Below are 21,653 nucleotides of genomic sequence, written 5' to 3' on the forward strand. Positions count from 1 at the left end.
GGAGCAATGGCAAACAGGCATGAGGGACATTTTCAGGGAATGGAAGTGTTCTAAAACTGGATTGGGGTAATGGCTGCACAACCGTTTACTAAAATCGTCAGACTGTGTGATTACAATGGGTGGGGCTTATGCTACACAAGTTATACCTTATTGAAATTGTTTAAATAGTGAAATTCCACTTTCATGACAGCCGCATTTGGCACAGCTGATCATTGCCTCCTCCTTGAAAGCCTGTCTTCACGCTGCATTCTTGTTCTTACCTGCGCTCCATCCATGGTCTGTCTAAGAGCACAATTCAACCCTTTCTCCATCTCTACTCCTCCTGGGTGAGCTCGCTCAGGTCTATGCCTTTAAATATTGATACTGATGATGTCCAGATGAACGTGTCTTCAGCCTAGCCCTCTCCTGAACTCCCGACCCTCGTATCCAAACGCCTGCTCAAAGTCTCCTTCAGATGTGGGATGGGCATCTTGAACATCATATGCCCACACTGAGCTCCTGCCCTTCCCAACCCAAAGCTGTGCCACACTCGGGGTCCTCATCCCAGTTGATGGCAGCTCTGTCCTTCCCACTGCTCAGCTCTAAAACCTTGGAGTCATCTTGGATTCCTTTTTTTCTCTCTCGCCCATATCCAACCCATCAACAACCCGCAACTTGACACTTCCTTCTAGACATGCCTGGAATCAGATCACTTCTCCCTCCACACACCCATCATCTTGGTCCAGCCCGCTGTCGTCCCCTGTGGGGATTCTGCAGTAGCTCCCTCACCGGCTTCCCCGATTCCACCTTTGTCCTATAGTTTCTTCACAGCATAATCTCCAAAGTTGTCCTAATAACTTGTAAATCCAGTCACATCGCTTCTCTCTGCTGAGCCTTCCCTGGTTCCCCATTGCATTTGGCCCAATCTGACCTAGCCCCACATTAACATTCTGACCCCAGGTCTTTGGTCACTCACTCTGCTCTGACCCCTCTGGCCTCCTTGCTATTCCTTGAACATGCCAGACACATTTGCACCTCAGGACCTTTGCACTTACTATTTCTGCTGCCTAGAACACTCCCCTTCCACGACAGGCAGAATTCCAAGATGCCCCTGTCTGTAATCACTCCTGATATCCACACATTTGTGTACTCTCCTGTTGCATATGAGTAGGAGATGTAACTTTCTTCTAACCAATAAAAATCATGGTAAAAATGATGAGGTATCACTCCCTTTACATTATATGGTAAAGGTGAAGGGATTTTGCAGATATATTCAAGGTCCCAATTATCCAAATTAACCAGTTTGACTTTGAGTTAAAAGAATGATAGAGATTTCACTACGTTGTACACCTGAAATTAATGTAACGTTGTGTATCAACTATACTCGAAAATATTTTTTAAGTTAAAAAAAAATTTTTTTAACGGTTATTCCTTTTTGAGAGACAGAGACAGAGCACAAGTGGGGGAGGGGTAGAGAGACAGGGAGACACAGAATCCAAAGCAGGCTCCACGCTCTGAGCTGTTGGCACAGAGCCCGATGTGGGGCCTGAACTCATGAACCATGAGGTCATGACCTGAGCTGAAGTCGGATGCTTAACCCACTGAGCCACCCAGGCGCCCTAAAAAAATTTTTTTAGCGTTTATTCATTTTTGAGAGGCAGAGGGAGACAGAACACGAGCGGGGGAGGGACAGAAAGAGAGGAAGACACAGGGCCCAGATTCTGAGCAGTCAGCACAGAGCCCAATGCGGGGTTCAAACCCACAAACTGTGAGATCATGACCTGAGCCGAAGTCGGCCACTTAACTGACTGAGCCACCCAGGCACCTTTCAAGTAAAAATATTTTAAGAAAAAAAGAAAAAGAACAATAACAGAAGGGAAAAAAAAAAGGAAAAGAGGGGTGCCTGGGTGGCTTGATAGGTTAAACATCTGACTTCAGCTCAGGTTATGATCTCGCAGTTCGTGAGTTCAAGCCCCATGTTGGGCTCTGTGCTGACAGATTCTTGGGATTCTCTCTCTCCCTTTCTCTGTGCCCCTTCCCCACTTGCACTCTCTCTCTCTTTCTCTCTCTCTCTCTCTGTGTCCTCCCCCACTCACACTCTGTCTCTCAAAAATGAATAAATGTTAAATTTTTTAAATACTTTTTTTTAATTTATAACGTTTATTTTTTTTTAATTTATTTTAGTTTTTTAACTTGTTTTATTTTTTATTTTTTCAAATTTACATCCAAATTAGCATATAGTACAACAATGATTTCAGGAGTAGATTCCTTAGTGCCCTTTACCCATGTAGCCCATCCCCCCTCCCACAACCCCTCCCGTAACCCTCTGTTTGTTCTCCATATTTAAGAGTCTCTTATGTTTTGCCCTGTTTTTATATGATTCTTGCTTCCCTTCCCTTATGTTCATCTGTTTTGTATCTTAAATTCCTCATATGAGTGAAGTCATATATTTGTCTTTCTATGACTAATTTTGCTTAGCATAATATCCTCTAGTTCCATCCACGTAGCTGCAAATGGCAAGATTTCATTCTTTTTGATTGCCGAGCAATACTCCATTGTATATATACATACCACATCTTCTTTATCCATTCATCCATCGATGGATATTTGGGCTCTTTCCATACTTTGGCTATTGTCGATAGTGCTGCTATAAACATGGGGGTGCATGTGTCCCTTCGAAACAGCACACCTGTATCCCGTGGATATATGCCTAGCAGTGCAATTGCAGGGTCGTAGGGTAGTTCTATTTTTAATTTTTTGAGGAACCTCCATACTGTTTTCCAGAAGGGCTGCACCAGTTTGCATTCCCACCAGCAGTGCCAAAGAGATCCTCTTTCTCCGCATCCTCGCCAACATCTGTTGTTGCCTGAGTTGTTAATGTTAGCATTTTGACAGGTGCGAGTTGGTATCTCATTGTTGTTTTGATTTGTATTTCCCTGATGAGGAGTGATGTTGAGCATTTTTTCATGTGTCGGTTGGCCATCTGGATGTCTTCTTTGGAGAAGTGTCTATTCATGTCTTTTGCCCATTTCTTCACTGGATTCTTTGTTTTTTGGGTGTTGAGTTTGATAAGTTCTTTATAGATTTTGGATACTAACCCTTTATTTGACATGTCATTTGCAAATATCTTCTCCCATTCTGTCGGTTGCCTTTTAGTTTTGCTGACTGTTTCCTTCGCTGTGCAGAAGCTTTTTATTTTGATGAGGTCCCAATAGTTCATTTTTGCTTTTGTTTCCCTTGCCTCCGGAGACGTGTTGAGTAAGAAGTTGCTGTGGCCAAGATCAAAGAGGTTTTTGCCTGCTTTCTCCTGGAGGATTTTGATGGCTTCCTGTCTTATATTTAGGTCTTTCATCCATTTTGAGTTTTTGTGTAGGGTGTAAGAAAGTGGTCCGGGTTCATTCTTCTGCATGTCGCTGTCCAGTTTTCCCAGCACCACTTGCTGAAGAGACTGTCTTTATTCCATTGGATATTCTTTCCTACTTTGTCAAAGATTAGTTGGCCAGACATTTGTGGGTCCATTTCTGGGTTCTCTATTCTGTTCCACTGATCTGAGTGTCTGTTCTTGTGCCATTATAATATTTATTTATTATTGAGAAAGAGACAGAGCATGAGCAGGGGGGAGGGGTGGAGAGAGATGGAGACACAGAATCTGAAGCAGGCTCCAGGCTCTGAGCTGTCAGCACAGAGCCCAATGCGGGGCTCGAACTCACGAACCGTGATATCATGACCTGAGCCGAAGTCGGCCGCTTAACAGACTGACCCACCCAGGCGCCCCATAAATGTTAAATTTTTTAAATACATAAGTAAACATTTAAAAGAAAAAGAATAATAACAAAAATGTAGATCCTGGTGGGTCTGGCCTAATCAGGTGATCCTTTTAAAAGAAGTTTCCCTATGCTCAGAGACTGGAAGCACCAAAGAGAGAGAGAGATCTCTGTCCCTCTGTTTCTGGCCTTGGAGAAGCAAGCCATGAGTTCTACAGCTGCAAGCAAATTAATTCTGCCAACAATCTCCCAGGCTCCGGGATGGAATGCAGCTTGGCTGCCATCTTGACATGACCCCTGTGAGACCCTGAGCAGAGAACCCAGCTGAGCCATGCCCAGACCCACAGAAACTGGGGATGGGGGGCGGGGGTGGGAAATAAGTGGGTGCTGCTTTAAGCTGCCGAATCTGGTGTAATTTGTTATGTAACCATAGAAAACAGGGCCACCTTTCAGATAGCCACGCGGCTTCCTTCTTTCCTTACGCCCAATTGTCCGCTGTTACCTTCACAAAGAGGCCTGGACTGAGCACCCTGAGAAAAATTGCAACATGCCCCCCCTTTTTCTCTACTGCACTCGCTACCTCCTAACCTGCTGAAATGGGGTTATTGTTTAATACCTCCCCTCCTCTGCTAGAATATAAGCCCCTGAGAGCAGGGAGTTTTGTCCGTTTGGTTCGCCAGTGTTTCAGGCATCTGCACTGCGACCCTGTGCATCTTCGGAGGAGGAGGCCTTGATGAGCTGAAGGAATGCCAGCCCTGGGGAGCCTTTATGCGAGGGCAGTTTATGTGCATGTGTTAACTTGGGTGAGGTCAGGGTGCCCAAAGGACAGGCAGGAGGCCCTTCTGGGGCTGCCTCCAGGGTCAAGCCCTTGGCCTTCTAGCCCGGCAATACCGATGGGCTGATTTGGGTGAGAAACAGGATTGGCCGCTGACTGTAATGAGGTCAGCCTGACCAGCTCCTCATGCCAGGCGGCTGACACAAGTGTCTCGGGGCCAGCCGGGCGCTGTGACCCGCGCAGCCCCAGCAGCCTCAGCACCCTTTTTGAGGAGGGTCCACAAGAGTGACGGAGCAGCTGGGGCCATCCTAGCCTACGTGTAGAGCCTGAGCCCACTGAGTCTGCTCTGACACTGGCCTCATTTCCTCTGTGCAGTGGCAAGTTGGGCTTCCCAGGGAGCCCTCTGAGATGGCGTCCAACATGCTGGGTGTTCGTTACCAGGGGCCCTCGGGACCCACACCTGTGGGAGGGAAGGGGTCAAAACAGGATTAGGTAGAGGGAGAACTTGTATGCAGGCCTCAGTTGACCTTATGGAGAGTTACGGAAATAGTCCTTCATAGTTGCCCGGCATTCGGCCAAAATGGACCAGTTATTGGATATGGGCCACCAGGGAAGGGTGTGACCTTGGGCCAGGCAGCTCTCTGCAGCTGAGACAGGCCCTGGATGGGTGGCCACCAAAGGCTGTCTGCTGACCACACTCCCAGCAGCTGGGTGGCAAGTCCCTTCTTCTTCTTCTTTTTTTTTTTTAAGGTTTATTTATTTATCTTGAGAGAGAGAGATAGAGAGTGATTGGGATGGGGGCAGAGAGAGAGAGAGACAGAGAATCCCAAGCAGGCTTAGAGCCCCATATGGGGCTCAAACTCACAAATCGAGAGATCATGACCTGAGAGGAAATCAAAAGTCAGACGTTCAACCGACTGAGCCACTCAGGCGCCCCTAATTCCCTTCTTTTCTTTTTTTTTTTTTAAGATATATATATATATATGTAATCTCTGCACCCAGCGTGGGGCTCAAACTCACCACCCTGATATCAAGAATTGCATGCTCATTAGCCTGAGCCAGCCAGGTGCCCCAGCAGGTCCTTTCTTTCTTATTTATTTATTTTTAAGTTTATTTATTTATTTTGAGAGAGAGAGCATAAGCAGGGGAGGGGCAGAGAGAGGGAAAGAGACTCCCAAGCAGGCTCCCACTGTCAGCGTAGAACCTGATGCAGGGCTTGAACTCATTATCTGTGAGATCATGACCTGAGCCAAAATCAAGAGTCCATTTCTTAACCAACTCAGCCACCCAGGTCCCCACCCCCCGCAGGTCCCTTCTAGAAGGATTGGTTCTGAGCATCTCCTTGTTCATGACATTGACCAACATCCCTTCCACTGTGGCGGTCTGTCTTTATCTGTAATTATTTTCATTTTAAGATATATTAAAAATGCAAAAAAAAAAAGCACTCTTTTTAAATGCATAAAACAAAAGACATAGGATTACAAAAGAAACCAAGTATATTTATATTCAGAGATCAAAACGTTAAAACAAATTTGTGATACAGTCACAATGCTTGTTTAAAGCATTAGATATAAAAAAATTAAAATATATATTAAAAATATAAATACATAAATGCAGCATTAGATAACGTCCAGTAACTGCCATAATTTCAAAGTGATGATGAGTCTAAACAATGTTTGGAGACATTTGCAATAGCTGTAATGTGATAGGAGAATATCTGTCATTTTGATTTGTGACAAAGCCACATGCGTTGCAAATCCCACTTGTTCTTTGCCCACCTCATGGTTGAAGCAAAGGCTAAATTTCGGTTAGAAGTTAGAGAAAATAAAGGCCTTTCCCTATACAAGTTCCAGGTGCAGGGAAGCGGGTGCTGGTGGGAGGGTGGAAGTGGGTTCCTGGAAATTTGGGCTCAGCAATCGGGGACCTCGGGAACAGAGGAAACAGGATGTGTTGCAGCCTGGGCAGAGGGCAGATGGGGAGCCTGGCGGGGTCCAAGGGTCTGCCCTGTAACCCATCCACCAGGTATTGGGAGACGAGCTACACAGTCCTAGGTTGGGCCGCAGACCCCCATACTCCCTGTCCCACCCTAGGTCACCGCACAGGCCACCCTCCCCCGCACGGCCTCACTGTCTGCCTCCCCTGCCCCCAGTCCATTAGCCGAGGCGGTGACCGTGACAGGGCCAGGCCCCTGCAAATGAGGGGGCGCGCCGGGCGCCCGGGGCCTGACCCGCAGTGACCCGCTGTGACCAGTCATACGGCGGCCCTCTTAGACAGGGCTCCGCCTGCTGCGGCCCCAGCCATAAAAAGGCCGGTTGGAGAGTCGCCGCCGCAGCCGCCGCCCCCGACCCAGTGTGTCCACACCATGGCCGGCTCCGGCCTCGCCTGCTGCCTGCTCGGCCTCCTGGCGCTGACCTCCGCCTGCTACATCCAGAACTGCCCCCTGGGCGGCAAGAGGGCCGCGCTGGACCTCGACGTGCGCCAGGTGAGCCCCCGCCGCGACCCACCGCCCCCGCCCGCCCCGCCGGGGCCCCAGGGGGTTTAGTGGACGTGCGCCCCCGCCCGGGGGGGGGGGCCCTGCACACCCCGAGCCTGGGCCCCCGGCCTCGCAGGTCCCGCGCTCACCCTCCGCCCTCCCGCCAGTGCCTCCCCTGCGGCCCCGGGGGCAAAGGGCGCTGCTTCGGGCCCAGCATCTGCTGCGGCGACGAGCTGGGCTGCTTCGTGGGCACGGCCGAGGCGCTGCGCTGCCAGGAGGAGAACTACCTGCCGTCGCCCTGCCAGTCGGGCCACAAGCCTTGCGGGAGCGGGGGCCGCTGCGCCGCCGCGGGCATCTGCTGCAACGACGGTGCGCTGCCGGGGCTGCCCGGGGGTGGCGGGGGCGGGGCCGGGGTCCAGGTGGGGGCGGTGCGGAGGTCCCGGTGGGCGCGGCCCCGGGGGCGGAGTCCAGGTGCTGCTGGTGCGGAAATCCCAGTGGGCGTGGCCCCCGGGGCCGCTGCGCCGCTGCCGGCGTCTGCTGCAGCCCGGGTGAGCCGGGGCCGGGGGCGCGAAGGGGGGGCAGAGGCCGAGGACCCGGGACCCGGAGGGGACCGCGCAGGGCGGCCCCTGACCCGCTGTCCTTCCAGACGGCTGCCGCGCCGACCCCGCCTGCGACGCCGAGGCCGCCTTCTCCCAGCGCTGAGCCGACGGCCCGGACAGCGGCGCAGCGCGCCCCTCGCCCCTCCGCAGCCACCCCCAGAAATAATGAAATAAAATAAAGCAGAATTTTCTCCCCCTGCAACTCGTCTGGCGTCTCGTTTTCAGAAACGGGAAGGAGGGCGCTGGGGGAACCCCGAGGGTCGCGCCTGGCGGGGCCTGCGTCTCCGGGCAATTCCGAGCGGGAGGGCCGAGGTTCGGGGCGCGCCGTTCCCGCAGCCGAAGTCCTGCACCGGCTGGCGAACGAGAGAGACGGAAACAGACCCCAGCTTCCCGCTCCAAACAGAGCTGGGGGCCTGTAGCAGGTGGCCTTACCAGGAACATTTCAAAGAACCCAAACGACGGGGGTGCTGACAGGGAACCAGAGGAAGGGGAGGCGGCCAGTGGCGGGGGAATGACTTCCCTACCTCTGGAGGGAGGCTTGAACCGCGACCCGAGGGCTGGGTTTGGGGCCTCGCAGCTGAAGGGCTTTCACGTTTCCGAGGAGCTGGACTCCAGGCCACCGGAGGCCACTCGTGCGCAGAAGAGGTGGCCGAGCTGCCGAGGACCCAGCAGGCCTGCCTCTGCCTGTGCGGCTGAGGAACTTGGCAGTGCTGGGGACCCTGCGGGCCAGGGACTCCTGGGAGCCCACCGCCACAGAATGACCGCAAAACACAAAAGCCGCCAACAAACAGAATCTTCGACCTATTTCTCGGCCATTCCTGGATCCAAAACCCTTTTGGGAATCAAGACGGCCTAATTCCTCTTTCCCAAAACATGCGGTCACTCACTTACCCGAGCAGTTTCAGAAGGTCCACGGCCACACTCCCCCCTGCAAGTGAAACAGCAACAGATCGCTGTTAGAAAAAGTGTAGTTTCAGGGGCGCCTGGGTGGCGCAGTCGGTTAAGCGTCCGCCTTCAGCCAGGTCACGATCTCGCGGTCTGTGAGTTCGAGCCCCGCGTCGGGCTCTGGGCTGATGGCTCGGAGCCTGGAGCCTATTTCCGATTCTGTGTCTCCCTCTCTCTCTGCCCCTCCCCCGTTCATGCTCTGTCTCTCTCTGTCCCCCCCCCAAAAAAAGTTGAAAAAAATAAAATTAAAAAAAAAAAGAAAAAGTGTAGTTTCTAGGGCTTTCTTCCACACTGGAGGTCTGCATAGCACCCCCCACACACACACACACACACAGCAGTATGTGGGTCTCACCGGGTGGAGAGAGAAAAAAATACCCTGAAGCGGACCGTAAGACTTTTTTTTACTATAAATTACGAAAACAGGCAAAATCTTGGGTGAGGTGATGACTGGAGGGGGTCCAAGGGCAATTCTGGTCATACTCTCTTTTCCTGGTCTGGGAGCTGGTAAAACAGGTGTGTTCATTTTCCGAAAACTTAACATGTGCATGTGATTTGCTAACTTTTATATGTATATCATATTTGAATGTATTTTTATATTTTATATGCATATCGCATTTGAATAAATATTCATTTTAAAAATGAAAAAAAGATCATTATTGCTAAGATGTGTAAGAAGAATAGAGATGAGGCTTTTGAAAATCCCAGTGGCTTACAGCAACCTGGACTGTGGTTCTTGTTTGTTTTTTTAGTTTATTATTTGTTTTGTTTTAGATTTCACATATAAGTGAAACCATACGGTGTTTGTCTTTTTCTGTCTTATTTCAGTTAGCGTAATACCCTCTAGGTCCATCCGTGTTGGCACAAATGGCAAGATCTCACCCTTTTCATGGCTGAGTAATATTCCACTGTATAGACTGCGGTCCTTGCTGAGGCCATGAGACTAGCCCCTCCTTTGACCCCACATCTGGGGGGATTAGACATCAAAAGGGACACGAGATAACTCAAAGCGGAGTCCCATTTAAACCAACCATGAGGAAGGACTCGGTGCACTAGCTGGGTATTTGAGGACAGTCGCAGAGTTCTGTGTCCCTCAGAAACCACACAGCCAGGGAGGGCTGCGGCTAGAGGTGACCGAGCTCCTCAACTAGAGACGTGTGGGAACGGATTTGTGCTTTCCCGAGCTGGAGAGTCCCCCCTGCCACCTTAGCAGGAAGTCTGGGATCTCCCCCTGGGACCTCACTCGTTCCCCCTGAGTGTCCTGGGGTGCCAGCCCAGCTGTCCCCACCCTGGGAGAGAGCTCAGGTCCCCTCACCCACTCAGGCACCCACTTTGCTGTCCCACTCTTCCCAAGAATCCAAAGGTCGATACTATTTTATTGCCTCAAAACACAGGGTCAGACTGACGCCTCTTTTCCTGAGTTTGTCCCAGAGGTGGCGTCAAGCTGGGTCCAGTGGCCCCACCGGCACAGAAGCAAGCTGGGTGTCATTCTCCATTCTTCTTGGCTGCTCAGTCCCACGGCCTTTGGTCCTCGCCAGAATGACCCCTTCAGACCTCCAAAGTGCTTGGGGGCTTGTCCAGGGCAGTGGTTCCCACTTTGTGTAACTATTCTTTGTTCTTCTACCCGGAAGTGAAATTCCTAGAGAATATGCCCACCTACACATAATTTCAAAAAACGTATAGTCTTAGCAGTAATATAGAGAAAAGGAATTTAGTACAAAATATTACTTTAATATGTGACCAAACAGGCAAGGCTACGCTAGGCGACATACACAAAATCCAGTTTCTACTTATAACAAATATAATAAAAAGAAATTGGGACCCATTCTCTACAAGAAGTTCAGGAAAATAAAAACATAAGAAAATGAAAATAGGGGCGCCTGGGTGGCTCAGTCGATTAAGCGGCCGACTTCGGCTCAGGTCATGATCTCACGGTCAGTGAGTTCAAGCCCCGCGTCGGGCTCTGTGCTGACAGCTCGGAGCCTGGAGCCTGTTTCAGATTCTGTGTCTCCCTCTCGCTGACCCTCCACTGTTCATGCTCTGTCTCTCTCTGTCTCAAAAATAAATAAAACGTTAAAAAAAAAATTTTTAAAAAGAAAATGAAAATAAAAAGGTAGAAGGGCAACCAGGATCAATATTCTCTTTTGTGGGGTGCCTGGCTGGCTCAGTCAGTAGAACAGGTGACTCTTGATCTAGGGGTCATGACTTCGAGCCCCACTTTGGGAGTAGAGCTTACTTTAAAAAAAAAATTCTCAGGGCGCCTGGGTGGCTCAGTTAAGCATCCGACTTCGGCTCAGGTCATGATCTCGCGGTCTGTGGGTTCGAGCCCGCTCGGGCTCTGTGCTGACAGCTCAGAGCGTGGAGCCTGTTTCAGATTCTATGCCTCCCTCTTCCTCTGACCCTCCCTGTTCATGCTCTCTCTCTCTCTGTCTCAAAAATAAATAAATGTTAAAAAAATTTAAATAAAAATAAAAAAATAAAAAAATTCTCTTTTGTACCTTAAGGAAAATACAGGCTCAGATATCAACTAATTTCAAAGAGTGTAGTCATGGAACACTTGGGGAAATTTAAATAGTGCCTGTTTTATGATATTAATATATTGTTGAGTTTGCATATGCGTGGTAACAGTGTGTGGTCATGTTTTTTTTTAAATTCATTATCCTTAATTCCAGTATAGTTAACACACAGTGTTACATTAATTTCAGGTGTACAATGTAGTGATTCAACAGTTCCATATATCACCCAATGCTCATCGACAAGTGCACTCAATCCCCTTCATCTATTGCCCCCAACTCCCCACCAACCTCCCCTCTGGTAACCATCAGTTTGTTCTCTATTGTTAAGAGTCTGTTTAGGGGGCACCTGGGTGGCTCAGTGGATTAAACGTCTGACTTCCGCTCAGGTCAGGATCTTATGGTTCCTGAGTTCGAGCCCCGTGTCGGGCTCTGTGCTGACACCTCAGAACCCGGAGCCTGCTTCAGATTCTGTGTCTCCCTCTCTCTCTGCCCCTCCCCCACTCATGCTCACTCTCGCTCTCCTCTCTCTCTCTCTCCCTCAAAATTAAATAAACATTTAAAAAAATTAAAGGGGTGCGCCTTGGTGGCTCAGTCAAGCTTCAGACTCTCAGTTTCAGGTCATGACCTCGTGGTTTTGTAATGACCTCGTGGTTTTGTAAGTTTCAGCTCAGGTCATGACCTCATGGTTTTCAAAGTTCAACCCCACATGGGCTGTGCACTGATGGTGTGGAGCCTGCTTGGGATTCTCTCTCTCTCTTTCTCCCTCTCTCTCTGTCCCTCCCCTACTCACGCTGTCTCTGTCTCTCTCAAAATAAATAAATAAACTTTTAAAAAATTAGAAAAAACTAATTTTAAAAAAAAGCATGGTTTTCAGACTGGAACACTCTTGTCCTAAAGTCTCACACAGCTGTTGTTTTACAAATTAGTATTATTATTTACATAATTCATATTCCTAATTTACACTATTTTATTTTACTTATTTTGAGAGAGAGAGAGGGAAAGAGAGAAGAGAGAGAATCCCAAGCAGGCTCTACCGGCACAGAACCCCACTCGGGGCTCGATCTCGCCAACTGTGAGATCATGACCTGAGCTGAAGTCGGACGCTTCACCAGCCACCCAGGCGCCCCTGGTTTTTTTATGTAAACTCAAAGCCCAACATGCAACATGCGGCTTAAACTCATGACCCCAAAGTTAAGCCGCGGGCTCCACTGGTTGAGCCAGCCAGGGGCCCCAGTCTGAAAACTATAAACATCAACTTCATCGCTGAACATTTACGGTGAATTTATTTTCCCATCGTGCTGTATTAGCGACGATCTGCGGTGCGATGCTGAAGGGCCGCAATTTCTGTTTTCTGTAGGGTCCGTATGCATAGGTTAAGCAAGCTTGCTTCTCTTCCATACCTAAGTTTAGTGTAATTTAGTTTTTAAATCTGGAATGGCGTGAAAATCTACCAAAAGTTTTTCAAGCATCATAAAAGACGATTGTCTATGGGGCAGAGGTCGGGGATATTTTTTCCCCATTCCTGATATTTCCTTCTTATAGGCATCCCTGAGGTAATTCTCCTTGAGGTGGGGCGGCAGGGGCGGGGGGTGGAGGGTAGGGGGGAGTAGCTGATGGGATGATTTGAGGGGAAAGGAATGTGCACGTGCACAAGCCCACCCCTTCATCTCCCGATGCCTCATGGGATCAGGCTGCCAGCCTGGGAAGCACACGCTGTCATCATGGTAAGTGCATGGAAAAGCAAAGGAGCAGGAAAGTCCTGGGAAGAAGGTCCAGCTCCCTGTGCCTGGGATGGTAAACTTGTCTCCAACTTGTTAATCGGCCTGACAAAGCCCACCCGCCAGCAGATAGAAACTCTCTAACATCAGCTCTCTCAATAATAAAGGTGGTATTGCGGCTTTCATAGGCCAAGTTCTTTTGTTTCACTTTTCAATCGTTGCAGAATTCAGGGGTTATGGTTGGTTAAGGTTAAGGTTAGGCTGCTGTAATAAAAACACTGAAATGGTAAGGAGGCTTTAGAGGCTTCTAGAGGGTAGATGTTTATTTCTCTGTTTCTTATCAGCCTAAGATGAGCATTCCTGGCTCTGTCCCATTCCATCACTTAGGGACCCAGATTTCTTCTGCCATGCAATTCTGGCATCTCCTCGTCCTTATCATTGTCTGATGCTTGAGTCTAGGATGCTGTGGATTCCAATGGGTGGGAAAGGAAAGAGTGGGGTGGAGGCACACCCACTGTCATAAGACCCCAAGTTCACTATCCCTTTTACTCATATTTTTAAAAAAAAATTTTTTAACGTTTATTTATTTTTGAGACAGGAAGAGACAGAGCATGAATGGGGGAGGGTCAGAGAGAGAGTGAGACACAGAATCTGAAACAGGCTCCAGGCTCTGAGCTGTCAGCACAGAGCCTGACGCGGGGCTTGAACTCACGGACCGCGAGATCATGACCTGAGCCGAAGTCGGACGTTTAACCGACTGAGCCACCCAGGCGCCCCTACTCACATTTTATTAACAAGAACATGGTCATACGGACACACCTCCCTGCAAAGGAAGCTGGAAAATATAGTTACAATTCTATTACTACGTAATTCCAATCATCTTTTGGGATGAGCACTGGGTGTTGTATGGAAACCAATTTGACAATAAATTTCATATATTAAAAAAGATAAAAAATAAAAAATAATCCAAAAAAAGACTAAAAAATTTTTTTTAAGTTTATTTATTTATTTTGAGAGAGACAGAGGCAGCATGAGTAGGGGAGGGGCAGAGAGAGAGAGAATTCCAAGCAGGCTCCACGCTGCCAGCACAGAGCCCGATGTGGGACTCGAACACAGAAAGCTGTGAGATCATGACCTGAGCCGAAACCAAGAGTTGGACACTTAACTGACTGAGCCACCCAAGCACCCCTACCCAAACCAATTTTGAAAAAGAACAAAGTTGGAAGAGTCATGCTGCCTGATTTCCAGACTTACAAAAAGCTATCATATTGGAGACAAGTTGGTAGTGAAGAAGGGACAGCTCTACAGACCGATGGAACTGACAAAGGAGTCGAGAAATAGACCTACGTGGATATGGTCAAATGATTTTGTGGGAGTTACGAAGACAACCTAAAAGGGAAAGACTCATCGTTTGAACAAGCAGTGCAGGGACAAATGACTACCCAGATGCCAAAAACGAACCGCAACCCATAACTTGGACAATACAAAAATTAACTCAGGATGGTTAACTCAAATTCTCACCTGTTTCAAACTTACACAGTTTTGCTGATTACCAACAGAGCCATTCCAAACATTTCCATTTCACTGGGATGACTGATGGGATTGGCTGGGTTAAACAGTAAGCAAAAGCATAACTTTACGAGAAACTATTGAACATTTTTCCAGAGTGGTTGCCTGATTTTGCGTCTTCACCAACAATATACGAAAGTCCCAGTCGCTCCATATCCTTGTCAGTACCTGGTATTGTTAGCACTTTTTAAAGTCATTGTAATGAATGTCTCATTGTGGTTTTAATTTGCATTTCCCCACCAGCTAATGCTGTCCAACATCTTAACATGTGTTTATTTGCCACCTATATATGTTATTTGGCTATACGTCTGTTTAAATCTTTTGCCTATTTATTTTTTTTTAAGATTTTAAGTAATCTCTGCACTCCATGTGGGGCTCGAACTCACAACCCTGCGATCAAGAGTTGCATGCTCTACTGACTGAGCCAGCCAGGGGCCCCAAATCTTTTGCCCATTTAAAAATTTGAGTTGAGGAGCACCTGGGTGGCTCAGCGGCTAAGCGTCTGACTCTGGCTCAGGTCATGATCTCGTGGTCCGTGAGTTCAAGCCCCACATCGGGCTCTGTGCTGACAGCTCAGAGCCTGGAGTCTGCTTTGGATTCTGTGCCCCCCCCCCGCCCCTCCCCCACTCGTGCTCTGTCTTATTCTGTCTCTCAAAAATAAATAAATGTTAAAAAAAAAAGAATAAATATTTGAGTTGAGTTGTTGCTCAAGGTCATGAACCATTTCTTCCATAGTTTCTTCAAGATGTTTCACAGTTTGGGGGCTCCTGGGCGGCTCAATCGGTTGAGCATCCAACTTTGGCTCAGGTCATGATCTCTTGGTTTGTGAGAGTGCGAGCCCCACATCGGACTTGTTGCTGTCAGCTCAGAGCTCGCTTCGGATCCTCTGTCCCCCTCTCTCTCTGCTCCTCCCCTACTTGTTCTCTCTCACACGCTCTCAAAAATAAATACAAAACATTTAAAAATTTTTTAGAAAAAGGATGTTTTATAGTTTAGGTTTTACATCTAGGTATATGATACATTTTTAAATTAGCTGCGGGACGCCTAGGTGGCTCAGTTGATCGTCTGACTTCAGCTCAGGTCATGATCTCACAGCTCTGTGAGTTCCAGCCTCACATCGGGCTCTGTGCTGATGGCTGGGAGCCTGGAGCCTGCTTCGGATTCTGTGTCTCCCTCTCTCTCTGCCCCTAACCCACTTGCATTCTGTCTCTGTTTCTGTCAAAAATAAATAACATTTAAAAAATTAAAAAAAAAAAAAAAACAGCTGCTTCTTTCCACTTCCTTGTGTCAGGAAGGGTTTCTAAATTCTTATTAGGTCTGGTCCTGCCACAGACAGTCCTACCAAGACCTGGGACCCACCCTGGATGGGCCATACCAGGGCAGAGGCAGGAGACCATGGCAGGGATAAAAGCCCACACAGCTCTTGCCCTCCCTCTACATTTAATCATGATGGGCACTGAGCCAGGTCAGGGGTGACAGCAAATGGAGCTCTAAGACCAGAAAAGAACTTGACCTTGGTTTGGCACGTGGAACCTGGCCAGGTCTGACTGAGGCTGAGTCATAAGGCTTTGCCCCAAGGTAGGGTGTTGGGGTCAGGGCACAGAGTGACTTCTGTCTTTGCTCCCTCTTGGCCTCTAAGTGGAAGATTCCAGAGGAGATGCAGTCTCTTCTCACCCCAAGTTCTGGAGCAAGAAATCCCAAGGATAGGATGTGGAGAACAGAGGGGGCAGAGAGAAAGGCTGGGAGGTGACGGAGGGAGTGAAAGGGCAGAAGGGGCAAGGGAGGGATGTAATGGTACAAGGAGAGAAGAAAGAGTAGGCCAAGGAGCTGGAGGATGGGGAAAGAGAGGGGAGTGAGGCGCAAAGGGGATAAAGGAATAGAGGGGACAAAGAAGGACATAGGGACACTGAATAGCACAGGCTAAATGCCAGTGGACATCTTCCCTGAAGTTGCATGTGTCCAAGGGTGGAAGGTCCTAAGTGTGTGCACCTGTCCACGGTTGAGTCTGTTGTGTTTGTGGTTTTGAATGAGTATCTCAGGGTCTACATCTGTAACTGTGGTCAAGGATCATAAGGAATGCGGCTCATGATTATTTGTTGGTCAGTGTGGCAGCACGGATGGGGGGGCATGTAGTTAGGGTCTCGGTGGGCTCCCTCTCCCACTCTGGCCGAAGGGCCCCCATGGGACCTGCTTAGCTTTTTCCTGGACAGAGAGTACCTGGCCCTCTCTCTGGTGTATCTGAGATTTGCCACCCCCCCCCCAACACACACACACACCCACACACACACACACACACACGGCACAACCCTGAATGAAATAGTAGACTGGAAATCTGGGGTGTTGTGTGGGTCCCTGAAGCTGTGCCTCAGTCTCCTGGGATGTAAATGGGGATTGGAACTCCCTTGGCTCCTCCCCTTCGGCCTTTCTCGCGCTTCCTTCTGAGGCTCTCAACCCCTCTCTCTCCATCTCGGCTTCCTCTGTCCTCTCTATCTTGTCCACCAATGTCTCTCTCCTCCTTGCCTTTACTTCTATACCTCTGCCAGAGGATGCCCTACTCCCGGCTCTGGCTCTGCGCCCCCCCCCCCCCCCCCCGTCCCCGGTCGCCCGGTCCCTAGAACTCTGCAGAGCCAAGATCTCTTCCCTTAAAGATCCCGGACTAGTTGCGGCGGGTGAGGTGGGGGGGTCCGCGCCCCACCGTCTCTTCTGCCCCCCTCCTCACCCCTGGAGACGGAAACAGACACTCGCGGGTGCATTTTAAAAGGTTTATTTTCCGGACTGCGGGGGCGGGAGGGGGGAGCGGGCGGTTCAGTAGACGCCGGGTGCGGCGGGTTCCGCGGGCTCGGGCGCCCCCGCCAGCTGCACCAGCCTCAGCAGCAGGGCGCCGGTCGACCCGTCCAGCTGGGTCCCGTTGCTCCGGTCGCTGGCGCGCGCGCGGCGGTGAAAACCAGCGCCCTCCCGGCACTCGGGCTCGGTCACGCAGCTCTCTGCGGGGGGCACGGGCAGAGCGCGCCGCTGACCGACCCAGATCGACCTGGCGGGGCCCGCGGGACCCCGCCCACCCCGGGGCCACGCCCACCGGGACCGCCGGACTTGCCCCGCCTGGACCCCGGCCCCGCCCCCGCCCGCCCCCGGGGCCGCGCCCACGGGTACCTCCGCACCGCCCCCACCTGGACCCCGGCCCCGTCCCCGCCACCCCCGGGGCCGCGCCCACCGGGACCTCCGCACCGCCCCCACCTGGACCCCGGCCCCGCCCCCGCCGCCCCCGGGCAGCCCCGGCAGCGCACCGTCGTTGCAGCAGATGCCCGCGGCGGCGCAGCGGCCCCCGCTCCCGCACGGCTTGTGGCCCGACTGGCAGGGCGACGGCAGGTAGTTCTCCTCCTGGCAGCGCAGCGCCTCGGCCGTGCCCACGAAGCAGCCCAGCTCGTCGCCGCAGCAGATGCTGGGCCCGAAGCAGCGCCCTTTGCCCTCGGGGCCGCAGGGGAGGCACTGGCGGGAGGGCGGGGGGCGGGGGGGTGAGCGCGGGCCCTGCGAGGCCCGGGGTGTGCAGGGGCCGCGGTCACGGGCGGGGGCGCACGTCCACTAAACCCCCTTGGTTTTCAGGTGACTGAGGATACCGCACTCAGTGACAGCCCTCAGCACCCTCCCTGTCCCACCCCACCCCCACCCCCGGGCTACACGGAAGACACCCTCCCTCTCAGCTCTGGAGCCATCAGTGGTGTGCACCCTTCTCAGCTGCCCACCGCCCTTCCCATAATTCAGCCCTTCTCCCGCGCCCTCACTCAAACTTGATCTTCAGCACCCACGCCCCTAGCAGAGAGCGTCATGCCATGCCCAGAACACTTCCAGGCCCTTCCTCCCCTTTCCTGTCCCATCGCAGCAAGCTGGTGGGCCTCTCTGGGCCCTGACCTCTGCTCACCTCTGTGGACTGTGGGTGAAAGGAGCCGGAGACCCAGAGAGAGCATGAGGCCCCTTGGTGATTCAGGCTTCCAAAGGTGCCAAGCAGAGAGAAGGGTAGTCTGTGGGGGCTGCTCCCTATCCACTCTAGTTTGTTCAGTGGCTCAAAATTTAGCCACCTGTGGCCTGGGCAGAACTGGGCATGCTGACTGGATTTCCTTCCAATGGAAATGGAAGGGAATGGATAAAAGAGAATCTACTGGTCGTGCAGCACAGAACTGGGCTAGGTACCCAGCAGAACTTCCTCGAAGGAAGTGGCGCCCTCACTCGAATGAGCTCAGAGCAATGGCCAGCTTCTGTGTGAGGCTTAGGGGGGCCTGTGGCCAGCAGAGGCTGAAGGCTGGATGGGAAAGCCTCCAATCCTGGCTGGGACAGAGCCTGTCGGGGCTGCAAGGTCCCCATGGGCACAGAGGAGGCCTCTCTGTCCAGGTCTCATGGACCGGCCCCAAGCCCAGGTCTCATGGACCGGGGAAACAGCTGTCTTTCCTGCATCCCCTGCCTGGCTGGGGATAGTGTCTAGGAAGTCCTGTAGCCCATCCTAGCCTGCCCGGCAGCCTGGCCCCCTCTGCCCAGCCATGTCAAGCCTCCCTTCTTCTGGACCGGTCCCCTAAAACCTTGCCTCCCCCATGACTTCCTTCCCTCCCAGCTCCTGCACTAGATGCCAGCCCTAGGGCTCTGCCCCCTCCATGCAGCCCTGAGATGGGCCACAGTCCTACCTGTCTCAGCTCCAGGTCAGACATGGCCCTCTTGCCACCCCTCGGGCAGTTCTGGAAGTAGCAGGCGGAGGTGAAGGCCAGCAGGCCCAGGAAGCAGGCGGATAGCATGGTGTCCGGCATCCTGGAGCAGGTGGGCACAGTGTGTGGGGCCGCTGTGCGGACTGTGCTGGGCTGCCTTCGCTCGCTGCCTATTTATGTCCGCAGGTGTTCCTGGGAGACGACGTGGCCGCCACCCCCCCTCCCCAGTGGCTCCCCAGGAGCCCACGGCCTCCAGGTCCCAAACCGTCAGCAGTGATTCAGGCATCTGGGGACGCACGTGGACCTGTCTGTGGGGGCCTGTGGGGGAGGGGTGCCAGCCTCTGTGCTGTCATTGGCAGCCGTGTGGCTGTGATGTGACAGGAGCTGCAGTGACTGTAATTGTGGCTCTCTGGACCTGGGAAGAGGGACAGATGTGAGGGGGTCTCTAGGAGACCGTCCCCAATCTTTCCAGCAGCCCAGAAGAGGCTAGGGGTCAGTGAGCCTGTGCCCAGACAAGGCCCCCTGAGAAAGTGGTGAGGGAGGCCCGAGTGGCTGGTATGTAAGGAGCAGGGTCAGGCCCCAGCCCAGGAGTGCTGGGACAGGGGACAGTCAGGTGTGTAGAACACCATGAGGATGGTTAGCCTTGTGAGAGGAAAAATGACCAAGGACGGCACAGACCCAAGGTGGTGCAGACAGAGGGCTTTGCACCAGAAAAGGAAATGGCTGCCATGGACCAGGCAGAGGGACCAACATGGAATCCGGACTGACAGGGTGAGTGGATAGGCTCCCAGGGGAAGCTGGGGACACTCCCACACACACACACCCCAAACACACACCCGGAGCAGGGTTCAGGGACTCAGAGGCTAGAGACCTCGAGGACAGCTTCTTGGCACGTTCCCATTACTCCCCTCTCAGGTGGGAATATGGAGGTAAGGGAGTTTCTGTGGAGGAAAGGAGAAATCCAAACCCAGTAAGGTTCAGAGGTGAGGGGCGAGCCACCTGCCCCAATCCCTACCCCTATAAGGAGCATATGGGGACCAGGGCAGGTACCATCTCAGGCTTTGGGTGGAAGTAGGGGCACGGAAATTTTCTTGTTGGGGGATGGGAGGAGCCACAGCCAAATGAGCCCAGCCTGAGAAAGCAGACTTGGGTTGGTGACCTCAGGCTCGTGGGATGAAGGGACTAAAGCCTCCCTCTCCTGGACCACCGGAGTGCCCGTCCCGTCCTTGGACCCAGGCTAGCCGCATGAGTCCTTTCAGGATTTACTCAGCCCCCAGCTCTTCTAACCCCAGACTCTTCGCCTCCTCTTTGGGTGCCGCGGGAAAGCTCTGACTGCCTTCTCCCCACCAAGTGCTGGAGGGGCTCCAGTGTCCCAGGGAGGGAACCACCACACTCAGGACCTGATGCCAGGCTTTTCAGGAACATCCCCTGAGGGACGGTGAGGACTCTGGAGCCAATGGCCTGTCAAGAATCTGGCCTCTCGGGGCGCCTGGGTGGCGCAGTCGGTTAAGCATCCGACTTCAGCCAGGTCACGATCTCGCGGTCCGTGAGTTCGAGCCCCGCGTCAGGCTCTGGGCTGATGGCTCGGAGCCTGGAGCCTGTTTCCGATTCTGTGTCTCCCTCTCTCTCTGCCCCTCCCCCGTTCATGCTCTGTCTCTCTCTGTACCAAAAATAAATAAAAAACGTTGAAAAAAAAAAAAAAAAAAAAAAAAGAATCTGGCCTCTCAAAGCGTCATGACTTGGGCAGGTTACCCGACCTCTCTGTGCCTTACTTTCTTCCAGTGTGAGGTCGGGAAGATACTGGATACACCTCACAGGGTTGTGAGGACTGAAATAATGTACTACATAAGAGGTTTAGAAAAGTCCTGCACCATCGTAAAGCTAATTAATAACAGTATTGTAGTTTTTTTTTTTTTTTTCTTTTTGAGAGAGAGAGAGGCACAAGTAAGCGAGGGGCAGAGAGAAAGAGAAAGCAAGAGGGGGAGAGAGAGAGAGAGAAACAGGGTTCACCCAATATGGGACTTAAACTCATGAACCATGAGCTCATGACCTGAGCCAAAGTCAGATGCTTAGCCGCCTGAGCCACTGAGGTGCCCCAATAGTATTGTATTATTAATGCCTTTATTCTTATTAAAAACTGAAGAGAGTTTTCCAGAGAGAGTAGCTTTCTGGGTTAACCCAGCAGGAACATTTTCATTCCATTCATGGGGCCCAGAGAGAAGCTGGGTCTAAATTATTGCCTCCTGAGACACTGGGCTGTGGAGGCCACAGGCCTGGTGGAGGCCAGCTCTGTGGTCTTGGCCCAGCACCTTACCCTCCCCGCACTTCAGGTCTGAGTTGTCATCTGAAAATGGATGGCACTACACTAACTGAAGGGGTCAGGCCCTGACACAGGCCAGGACACTCATGTCCCAACCAGTCATGTCTACCCAGACGATCACTCTAGGGCTTGCCTCTCACACCAAGGCCCCCCTTAAAGACCCCAAGCACCATCTCCCTTGAGAAGCTGGAAGGCCTGCTTCTCCTTATATCCATCTTCTTGGAACACACGTGGGCTAGAAAAAGTCTTGTTACTGTGCTGGCTGGCATTTCACGTATATCACCTCACATGTCACATGGACCTTCTGGAC

The 21,653-nt window shown here is 51.6% G+C and overlaps 2 protein-coding genes across 2 annotated transcripts; one reads left to right on the forward strand and one right to left on the reverse strand.

Moving 5' to 3' along the window:
• The first annotated feature begins 6,771 nt into the window (after positions 1-6,771).
• OXT (oxytocin/neurophysin I prepropeptide) lies at positions 6,772-7,792 on the forward strand. The gene is made up of 3 exons (XM_053889963.1): positions 6,772-7,000; positions 7,159-7,360; positions 7,638-7,792. The coding sequence occupies exons 1-3, from the start codon at positions 6,881-6,883 to the stop codon at positions 7,691-7,693; spliced, it is 378 nt and encodes a 125-aa protein (XP_053745938.1). The 5' UTR covers positions 6,772-6,880; the 3' UTR covers positions 7,694-7,792.
• Positions 7,793-17,083: 9,291 nt separating this feature from the next.
• Positions 17,084-19,461, reverse strand: AVP (arginine vasopressin). Its single transcript, XM_019462707.2, has 3 exons — positions 19,006-19,461; positions 17,620-17,821; positions 17,084-17,319 (listed from the first exon to the last, which is right to left on the reverse strand). The coding sequence occupies exons 1-3, from the start codon at positions 19,123-19,125 to the stop codon at positions 17,141-17,143; spliced, it is 501 nt and encodes a 166-aa protein (XP_019318252.2). The 5' UTR covers positions 19,126-19,461; the 3' UTR covers positions 17,084-17,140.
• Positions 19,462-21,653: the final 2,192 nt, after the last annotated feature.

This window comes from Panthera pardus, unplaced genomic scaffold (assembly GCF_024362965.1).
Source record: "Panthera pardus isolate Hobbes unplaced genomic scaffold, ASM2436296v1 HiC_scaffold_25, whole genome shotgun sequence".
NCBI classification, from domain to species: domain Eukaryota; kingdom Metazoa; phylum Chordata; class Mammalia; order Carnivora; family Felidae; genus Panthera; species Panthera pardus.